The sequence below is a fragment of the Pteropus alecto genome, unplaced genomic scaffold (genome assembly GCF_000325575.1).
Source record: "Pteropus alecto unplaced genomic scaffold, ASM32557v1 scaffold111, whole genome shotgun sequence".
NCBI lineage: Eukaryota > Metazoa > Chordata > Mammalia > Chiroptera > Pteropodidae > Pteropus > Pteropus alecto.
The window spans coordinates 5272952-5284184 of record NW_006431915.1 but is presented as its reverse complement, the minus strand read 5'-3'; the positions used below and the strand labels follow the sequence as shown (position 1 = coordinate 5284184).

The following is an 11233-nucleotide window of genomic DNA, read 5'->3' as shown; positions in this document are numbered from 1 at the left end:
TGTCATTAGGTAAGGTGTACAGAGTTATGACCGTGCACAGTCCAGAGAAATCTCATCGGTGCAAGGCGGAGTGAATGAAGCTGTGCAGACAGAAGCTGAGACAATGTGCATTGTGGCCTCAGAGGCTACAGATGGAAGGTTGGAGGGCACAGCCCTTGTGGTTCTTGTGGCCTGGTTGTGCCTATCCCAGTCCCTCTTGAGACTCATTTCTTCTCCCTGCTCTTCAGTTAGGAGAGAGATTCCTATATATTTCCCAAAGTCCCCAACTTGGTTTAAGCTAATTAAGTAGATATCCAATACTTAATGACAACCAAGTGTGGTTAAGACATCTCTATAACTTTTTATCTTGAAACTGCAAATACCCTTAACTCAAGAATAACCATTAAAAAGTCTTTTCTACCTTCCATTTGCAAATGTTTCTCTAAAAGTAATTTTTGCTATTTTTTCTTATTATGGACATGATATATCCATTAATAATTTTAGATAAAATAGGAAAATATAATTACAGTTTTAGTCTCTTACTCTTTTGATGTATGTGGGTACGTATGTAATTATTACATGTAAATATGAATTATAAGCACTTTCTGTAGTTTTTATTTTTAAAGCTCCACAGTGATATTTTTCCATACCATAATATGTTAAAATTACCTTTCAAGTATGTTTTATCATGTAGCTATACCACAATTGAATTTTTAAATCTTCTATTACTGATAAGTTATTACTTAAAAACTTTGCAGCTAAAATAGTTATTATTATGCATAATGCATTCTCAACACCTCTCAATATTTTCTTTTTGATTTTCCTTCATGTGAAATATGAGTAATATTTTATTACACTTATTTCTGTTTTTTTTGCCTCATTATGTTGGCTAGACTTCCCACAGAGAAATGATGGGACATTCTCACCCTGTTCCTGAATTTAGTGAGAATGCTTCAAATATGATTTTGCCCATTGGTTTATGATAGCTCTCTTTGTCACACTAATTAAGTACCTCTCTATTCTTTGCCTGAGTCATTCGTAAAATCTCAAAACTGCTGTCCAAATGTCATTTGAGAATATCTTTTTCCTTTGATCTCTTGATGTGAGGCACATGAAGAAATTCTCATTTTGACTTTATAGACTAACTGCCACTTGGTCATGTTGTATAGTCATTGAACACATCAACTGACATCATTTAATAAAGTTATTCATAATGACATTAATATAGTGTTGAATTTGATTTTATTATCTTGTAGTAAATTAGCAATTTGTTTAAGAGTGATATGTCAGCCCTCTAATTCTCATTTGGAACTTGATAACTTTACTCTTTGCTATCTAGATTTTATTTATTCCTGTGTGCTTATATAACAAGTGATGGAATTTGGCATTATTAGATATTTGTTTGGTCTTTTGCGTGTTTGCTCTGTTGTTTTTTTTATGGTCTGCATTAAGTCTGCTACTCATCAACTCGTGCACACCATTTCACAATTTGATATACTGTCCCCATGAGTCCATTTCAGAATGATTTGTGTCCATGTTTAATAACTAAAGCATGTATGTGGGTGGAAAAACTGTGACCATAAATCCGGGATTAAGTTCTTCTTTGACCCTCTGGTTCTTCTGTGATTTGGCTAGACTGTAATAAATAGCCTCGATGTTACTCAAGCCAACATTTTTTATTTTCATTCTAGAATTTCAATTTATGAAGCCTGAGTAGATACTTAAAATAAATGAGACATACCAAATATGATTGATTTGACATTACAATTTAAAGAAGAAAGCTTAGTTATGGCAGAATACTCTTCCTGGTTATACATTTGTCATTGTTTTACTTTTTGTTTGTTTGTTTTTAGTTAATGGTTCTGTTATATCATCAAATAGTATGATTAAAAATTCCTAGCACAGTACCTGTTATTTAATAGAGGCTCAATGTGGCTTTGGTGAAATAAGTTTAAATATAATATTTATATGAGTTCTCATTTCACAATTGCAGAACAGGATTCCCCGTAACAACATTTGGCCTAGAATTTATTAGTTTATTCTGCATGTTGAACATACAGCTAGTGAAAATTAAGGCATTTGTTTGTTTTTCTCTTTCATCCACTTATTTCATAGTTATTTTTTGATCAGCAATAGAGTAAAAGAATATAAGAGTCAATCTTCAAATATAGTATCTTGCAATCTAGCTTGGGATATAGTCAGATATATAAGCATTAACTATAATTATGGGGTGAGTATATCAACAGATTCTACATTTGATATATCTTGAAAACAGAAGAAGGGAGCCCTTATTTGTGCATGAAGAGAATATGTTGAGTTTGAGAGGCCAGTGGCATGTTCAGGCAGAGTCATCTACTGGACCACCAAAACTTCATATTGGGTATTTACAAGTTTAATTTGGCATAGATTTAGGGATCATTAGTCTATAGGTAAGACATGAATTTCTGAGTTCACATCCTTCCCCAGGGGGAAAATAGAGAGGAGAAAGAAAAAATTTGGAAATGATATAAAACTGTGAAATAAAAGTAAATAAAAACTCTTAAATATACTACTACTAGGATATAATCAACATTTGATGTATATATTATCTATCATACTCATACATATGTGCATATACATGCTGTACATTCACACATATATGCACACTAATGTAATAAAATGGTGTTTGGTATCTATTTTAAATTTAATATTCAGTATTCTTATGGTAATGATATATGATTGCACTGTAAGTTATATAATCAGTTTCCATTTTTTTTATTATTGGTAATTATTCTATGGTATATATCCTTTTGATCATCTTCCGTGTGTGTCCATAGTTATTTCCGTAAGATATCCTTAGATGCAGAATTTAAGTTCAAATAGTGTGAAATTTTTAAGGCGTTAGTCACTTCGTCGCGCTATACTCCAAATATTACCAGTCCAGGTGGCATTCCCAACAGAAGTATCTGTTTCTCCACATATTTTAGAATAAAATTTTTAAAAAAATCTTTGGTTATTTAAGAAGTATTTAAAAATAGTATTACTATTATTTAACTTACATTATTTTGGTTATTAGTGAAGTTAAATCTTTTTCACATTTTCTGACAAAAATAGAGGATTTTTTTGGTCTTCATTTTGTTTGGTCAAAGCACTCACCTATATTTCTGTGATTTTTCTCTATCTCTTAGTGATATGTAAAAGTTCTTCATATTTTAAGGACCTTAATACTTTATTTGATAAGCATAATGGATATATTTTTCAATTTGTTCCTTACTTTCTAGTTTTGATTTTTTGATGAGCAGAAACTTTAAGAAGTGCCATATTTCTTCTGGTTTTATGTCTTATTGCCTTGGCTAAAAATTTCAAAAGGATTTTAAATAATAGTAGAAATACTTAGAATGATCGATTTGTTCCTTCTCTAGTTGAGAAATAAGCTTTTTTCACAATTGAGCATGATTTATATTGTTGCTTTAAAATAACCTATCATATTAATGACGTTATCTTTTTAGCCCTAATTTTTTATTAAAAAGAGAAATTAATTTTATTTTATTCCTTTTTAGCATTGTGGACTATTCTTTTCTTTTAATCGTGACAATTATTGTGTTGTACTACAGCAAAAGATTTACTAATTTTAATCTTTTGCATTTGTGGAATAAGCCTTATTGAATAAAGGAGAAAGATTTTTTGAATATTATTTGAATTCAGTTTGGAAGTAATTATTTGTAATTGTGCTTCTAGGTTTATAAGAGAAAAGGAGTCAGCAGTTTTCTACACTAAAATTTGTACTAAGCTTTATCAGTTTGAATTTCTAACATTTTATCTTAACTACTAGCAGTGTAGATTTCTGTCTTTCATTTTTGGTTTCCTTGCATTCTTTTCTTATCAAATCCCTCTCCTCCTACACATCTGTTTTCTTCTTAGCCTGTTCTCTTTCTATGGCTTTTAGTTCCTGTTTCTGTAGAGGCTTTGACTTTCTAAATCCTAGTAACACAAGCACCATTCCAATGTGCTTATTTTCTTATTTCGGTATTAAGTTATGTATTCTTCTAAATCTTCAAGTTGATTTCGCGGTTCTTAAAGTTTACACAGTATTTTCATAGGCTTGCTCTAGACTTGTGTTTGTTCCCCCTGGTATGAGGATATATCTATTTTGACCTACACTGTCCAATATTATAGCCACTAGCCAGATGTGGCTATTTAAATTAATTAAAATTAAATAGAATTATAAGTTAAGTTCTACAGTTGCAATAGCCTCATTTTAAGTATTCAGTAGCTACATGTGACTAGTGGCTATTGAACAAAGCAGATAGCATTGTCAATTATCACAGAAAATTCTATTGGACAGTGCTGATCTAGACCCTCTTTTGAATAGATACGGTGCTTGGCTTATTTTTAACCCTTTTCAGTGATCACTTGGGTAGGTTATCAGTTTGTTTTAATAATAATAATAGACAGTTTTATAGCCATGGATTCTAACACTCATTTTACCCAGTTTATTGTTTGTTGCAAATGCTATGATTGGATGCACCTCTTCATTCATGGATGAGAAAAAAGGAGGAAAAAAACCTGTTTGGCTTCTTTGAAAATTTTGTGCTAAAAAAAGAAAGAATGTAAGACACAGATAGTGTACAAGAATTCACTATGAATTCAGATAGTGTACAAGACACAGATAGTGTACAAGAATTCACTATAAATTCAGATAGTGTGCAAGACACAGATAGTGTACAAGAATGCACTATGAAAAACAGAACAATACCCTAGAAAGCATTTGTTTTGTGTACTTAAATTAGTAAATAAAACATTGAAATAGAGATGAGACGTGAGGAGATAAAAGACTGAAATGAAAACAAAACTGGCTGAGAAACTGAAAGGAATAAAGAGAACTATGTAAAATAAAGAAATATTGTAATGTTGACGTAATAAATGTTCAAACCTGTAGAGAATTTTTATGAGTTTATTTGAGCCAAACTGACGACAGTTGTCAGGAAGCAAAATCTCAACAGATTAAGAAAATGCTCCAGAGAATGGCAGTTTTGCAGCTTATTTTATAAATTAGAATCAAAGGAGGAGACTTAAAGAGAGTTACATAAAATGTATCGGTGGTAGATTAAGGGAGCGAGAGAAAGCAAAGCAGGGAAATCTCTGGGATTGGATAAAAAGTAAAATGGAGAGACACATACTTCTTTTACATTGATGGGTACTGGACAGTTAATAATTAACATTTACAGCACACAGAGATGGTATTTCGGGAACAAGATAACAGTGAGGGGTTGTATGGTCTCTGCTCTGGTACAGTGGATGTGCCGTAATGAGTCTGAAAAAGGAGATTATGCTGACATTTCAAAGGTATGTTATCTTAGATGCACAAAGGCAATGCACTTGCTCACTTAAGGTAAAGACTGACCTTTGTCAAGGAAGCTACAAGCCGAAAACATGACTACCCACCATGACCTGCTTTTATTTAGGAATTTTTACGTTCAGAGCATCCTATGTGATTACTTTGGGTATCTGAGTTTATAAGGCCCACTGTGCAGAGCCTCCCCTGAGCTTGTCCACAGTAACAAGGAAAATAAATGCAATGCCAAGATTAATTCTTAATTAGAAGTAGAAGAGAAGAGAAACAACACTACATGAAACCAGACAGGGGTATGGAAGAAAAGCCTGACACATTTCTACCGAATTCAGGAGGAAGTAGAATGTGATAAACATGAAAAAAAGGATAGGATATATGAAGTCCAGAAAATGAGGAGCCAACAGATGAATAACTTATTTCCCAGAAATACTATTCAAAAATATAAAACAAGAAACATTCCTTAAACTGGAGAATATTTGAATATTCACATTAAATGAAGTTTGGTGAAATTTTAGAATTCGAAGGATGAGGAAAGTATTATTGTCGGTTATGGTGTCTTGTTTGTAGTTAATGTTTCCTAACAGGGAAAGAAAATGTGGAAAACAAGCTGAAACACTGACATAATTTACTAGTTTTCTGCTCCCTGGAGGAGAATGGCTCTGATATAGTTCACAAAGTCAAGTATTTTAAAAGACGACTTATGACAACCATCACTCAAGGTTGGCTGCGGTGGCTTCTCACAGCTGAGTTTGTGTTGCAGTTGAAATTATATCCACATGGAGTTTAATTAATGGAGCCCGAGGGCAAATATTGTCCCCAAGTCAGATTTGTCGTGACCTCTTTTTTTTCTTTCAAGATCATTTTTCAAAATATTTCTCTTGTGGCCTGATTGGAGTGGGGTTGGGGGAGGGGGTTGCAATCTTGTGTAATGGTGATGGATCTCGGGTGTTAGAACAATGTTACACAACCCTGCATTTTTATCATTCTAATGACTATGGCTGGACACGGGGAGCTTACTTCCCTCCCAGCTATTTATACAAGCTAATCAGAGGCTTGATACAATACAGATGGTGATAACCTTTTGCCATACAAAGTTCATGTTGAGTTTTTCTTTGGCAGCAAAGGGTTTGCCTCATTCAGTATTCTGAACCAAAAAAAATTCTATGTCTTAAATGCTTTACAAAGGATAGCAGATGATGTAAACCATTTCAGGAACACTAAAAAGAGTCAAATGCTAGGTCTCTGCCACATTCCACAAACATTACCCCAGATCTATTTACTTCTTAGATCTATGGGATAAAAAAATGTTTTTATTGACTTATGTTTTTATCCAAGTATGACAAAGCACAAAGATTGAGAGAGAAGAACAAATGATTTTCAGTAAATTATCCACTCCTCTCCTATCTTTAAAGTGCATTCCAAACCCAGATCTTGTGTAATTCTTTGCTTGGATTACTGGATTAGTCCTGCTATTATTCTTAGTATTTTAAGCTTAATATATTGTCTTGCCAACAGATAGAATGGTTCCTGTAAATATTCACCAGTTCCCCTCAAGAAGAAAAATAGAACCACAGCTAAAAGTATTGTTTATGTAAGAAGTAGTACAGCAAGAAATGTCCACTAAATCCTAACCTGGATGTTAAGGAATGTTATTGACATGAGCTAATATTAATATTACAAGATAGTATTTGTTCGTGTCAGAAGAACAATAAAGGCACAAAAAGAAAACTTTTTATTTTTATTTTTGTACAAAACTATACAGATACAGAGCTTGTGTACCCATGCATGCACACACACCCACACAGATATTCTATACAATTCTACTGCTCACTGAAGACCAGTTCATTCCATTAACTCCAGAGTATCCTAGAATTTATCCACTCCACTCATTCGTTAATTCATTCATTGAATAAAGATTTATGAGCACATGCTGTGTGCCAGGCGCTGTCAAGAATGCCATATTGAAAAAGACGATTTCCCTTTTTTCTTCTCCATCAAAAGTCTCATTGTTAGTGTCTTGCTTACAGCTACTGCTGTGGTCTTATAGAAGAGAGAGTAGTCAAAATGAGCAAAAGCTTAGGGGAGTGTCCATGGAGATTAGGTTATGATTTCAAACTGGAACAACTCAGAAAGAGTTTATCACTTATAAAGAGCAAGGATGGTGTAAACAACTTGATACATCTCAGAGTGCTAGAACTAGGAGAGCGCTTTTGAAAACCGAAGTACAATTTTAGAGACAAATAAAATCATATCTAGCTTTATGTCATCCATAACAGATAATTGGATTTTTCCCCAGAGGTGGTACTGAATGAAAAAAAAGTGTGTATATATTTCAATCCATTCCAATGGTCATTTATATTGATAGGGCGTTTTACCTGGGGCATGTACTAGCTGAAATATATATATGTTATATTTCGTATTATATATAAATTATATATGTTTATACTTTACAAACAAATTCAAATTCACTTTATTTGGCCAAAGTTGCTTCTTCAGGCTGGTTTCTAATTCTCTTTGGCATGTCCTTAGTAGCCTTTACTAGCTAGTAGTAGTAGATTTTTGAGAAGGAGTGGTGTGAGATATTTGAATACTTCTCAAATTATGGGCTTTCCAGGTATTCTCCAGAGTTATTTTTAGTTTATTTCAATTGACTTTAAATGAAGGTGTAATGGCTTTATCTTTAGCTCACAAACACTAGGAATTTTGGTAAGGGTTATTGAGTTGGAATCAATACCTAATGATTGTAGACTAAGGAAGAATGCTTTCCGTAAACATAAATTTTATAATCTGACCAAATCTGGATCTTCAGCTGAGTGTGCCCCTTAAAGTGAATTGAGGCAGTTATTTTTTAAATTATATCATCTCTTTCTGACTTTTACAAAACAGGATATAATTGTTGTTCCTACTTTCTGAATATAGTGTTTCTGGAATTATTGCCTAATAAACGTAGAATACCTTCTAAAAACTTGACAAAATATACCGTGGCCCTTTTTGACCTTTCTTATCAGTTTATAACAAAAAGCAACAACAGGAAATTTAGTTGCAATGCCAGAATCACAGCTCAACTTCTTGTGCCTTTACAGTTTGGTATTACAAAGTATCAGTGGCAGTAAATAAATGCCTTTTAAAAAAGTTTTTATCTTTTCTTCTATCTACAGAGAAGAGATGGCATATAACATTTATAAATCATAACTCCTTATCCAAAAATAATAGAGCAAAAGCATCAGTATTTTCCCATAAGGATAGGACATCGCTAAAAATAGCTGATTTTATGCTAATACTGGGAGGTCCCAGTAAAAAAGATGAAGTAGTGAATCAATTCTGCAATATTGGAGGAGCAGTGGAAGCACGAATATAGAAAGCAGGTTGGCCATTATGAACTCTGGAAAAGATATATTCTGTTAAATTTTCTTTCAGATTTGGTTCATGTTTCGAGAGCCCGAAAATAAAAAATTATATTTATAATTTAACAGTAAGTGATAATATTAATAAAAATTCATTTCATGAATACTTGCTGCTCTTCATTAGCAAGGCCCATGACTGCTGCTGATGGTGATGATACATTTTAAATGCTTCTAAGGTTTATTGTGGTTCTGTGAGACTATTGTAGGTTCTAGTCTGTGCTCTGTGCTTATTTCTATTTTACTTTCACTGCTCAGTGTTCCTTTCCTCAGTCTCGTGAAATGCCAATGATCTTCACAAATACTATTTTACATAAGAAAGGAAGCACATAGTAGGTCAACTGCAACACCAACTCATACTACTTGTGCGTCTCATTACAGCAAATTCTTCGTCATTCTAGAGAAAACTCGACGAAAGTTATATTTCTCATTACGGATGGATATTCTAATGGGGGAGATCCTAGACCGATTGCAGCATCACTGAAAGATTTTGGAGTGGAGATCTTCACTTTTGGCATATGGCAAGGAAACATTCGAGAACTGAATGACATGGCTTCCACCCCAAAGGAAGAACACTGCTTCCTACTCCACAGTTTTGAAGAATTTGAGGCTTTAGCTCGCCGGGCATTGCATGAAGGTATTGGAAACCTAATAGTATAACATGGTGCATCTAAATGGGGTTTTCTTCTCTCTTATTGTTTGAAACCCACCAAAGGGTCATACCAACCCTATGAAGTCTTTGCTGAGCACGACACCCATGTGTCCTTGGTGTATTATGAGATGTGTGGAACTTCATAATTACAGATGACATTCTGACCTTGCAACAAGAATATTTGTTTTGTTTATAACAGCTGTGATATAATTTCACTAAAATATCCATATGCTCCCTGCAGGAACCATTAGAATCAATGGAATGAATTTAGGTGTGTTTTGAGACCACACACAGAGTGGGAAACCTTGATCTCTTTTACAGTTATCTGGAAAGATGAAGTAAACATTCAGAAACATCCATAGTGAATCTCACCAGAATGTTTCCCAGAAATACACATGAAGATATAGGGACAGTAAATACTTAACACATATTTCTTGACCTGATAATTTGAAGATAAATATCCTTATGAATAAACTGAAGAGCATTATCCCAACAGGAAATGAAACCAGTAAATCCATTCATTAGATTCTTTGTACATCATTTATAAGGATGTTTAGTTGTATGACTTAAGATAGATGAACTATCTAGCATATGGGCATGTGTCTTGTTGAGCCACAAGAAAAAGTGCAGATTAGGAGATGACAAGAGATCTAGCTTCGGATCAAAGCCATATAGCAAATTAAGCTTGATTCTTGCAGGTATCCATGTGAAAGATTCGATTTGATGAGCAAATCTTGGCAACATGAGGTTTCAAGCAATTAGTGATGTTCATAAAAACTCAAACCTACTGTAGTTCCAAGAGAAGATTTTAGGGCAAGATCTCAGGTCAGAAAATCCAGCTTAGCTATCCACTAGCTGAGAGGCTTTTGGCAAATTATTTAACTTTTGTACTCCTTAAGTTTATCTTTAATAGCATAGGGAATGAGAATTTTACCTACTTAATAGGTTTATTATAAGAATTAGATGGGTTAATACATATAAAGTGATTTTGAAAGTTACTGAAAGCCTATTATACTAAGCCCTCAATAACTGTCCAAGATTATTACCATAAGAAATTTATCTAACATCTATAAGCTTCAGATACCTTTGCTTTTAAAATGGAAATATTATATACAACATAGTTTTATCTGGAGAATTAAATAAAAATGTTTAAAATTTCACCAGGCATAGTATTTGGCACATGGCAGAAGTTCAATAACTGGGACTTCCTTCATTTCTCCTTTTTTTAGGGAAAAGTGATAAGTTGAATGGGAAAAGCAGGGTGGCTGTGTTACTAGATGGAACTATGAAATTATAGGTTCTATGAGCTATGTCGGAAAGGACTAATTTCCAGTCTTTTCATCTCTCTGTCATGTAGGATTGGGACCTTCTACCCTAATGTGAGTTGACCCAGAAACTGGGTGGGACAGAGCCTTCTTTTGGCTACAATATTACAGCGTGGGTTTAGAAGGCATCACTTTTATTGTAATAAATGAATATCTAGAATGTGTACTACTCTGATTGAGTTTCCAGGTTTGGTAAGAGAAGATCCTGCTTTTACTGAAAAGATCTGATCAGGTCAAAGGCAAAGAGCCTCGTTTTCCCAGCCTCTATATTTCCTGAAGCTACTTTTAGTTTAGATGGATCCACTCTTGATCTCAAGACTGTCCATGTTTTTGGCCATTCTCAATAGACGTAGGGTACAGAATAATAGCTTCTCCAGTGTGTAACTTATGTACTTATCTCTCTCCCAGACCTGGATGCCAGTGTACCAGTCTTGATAGCTAGATTTTTCTTGCTCCCTAAGTTGCTCTTCTACCAAATAAACTTAGGGCCTAATGTCTCAGAGTCGAGTGCCCATGTTGCAGACCTTTCACCCACATATAGTCT

At 33.8% G+C, this 11233-nt stretch overlaps 1 protein-coding gene across 1 annotated transcript in view; it reads left to right on the top strand.

Moving 5' to 3' along the window:
* Nucleotides 1–11233, top strand: part of SVEP1 (sushi, von Willebrand factor type A, EGF and pentraxin domain containing 1) — a gene marked incomplete at its 5' end in the record, with an annotated part of 145705 nt that overhangs the window by 12867 nt on the left and 121605 nt on the right. Inside the window, one exon of the mRNA XM_025041263.1 lies at nucleotides 9094–9349. Coding sequence (XP_024897031.1) covers nucleotides 9094–9349 — 256 coding nt within the window. The remainder of the gene's footprint in view (nucleotides 1–9093; nucleotides 9350–11233) is intronic.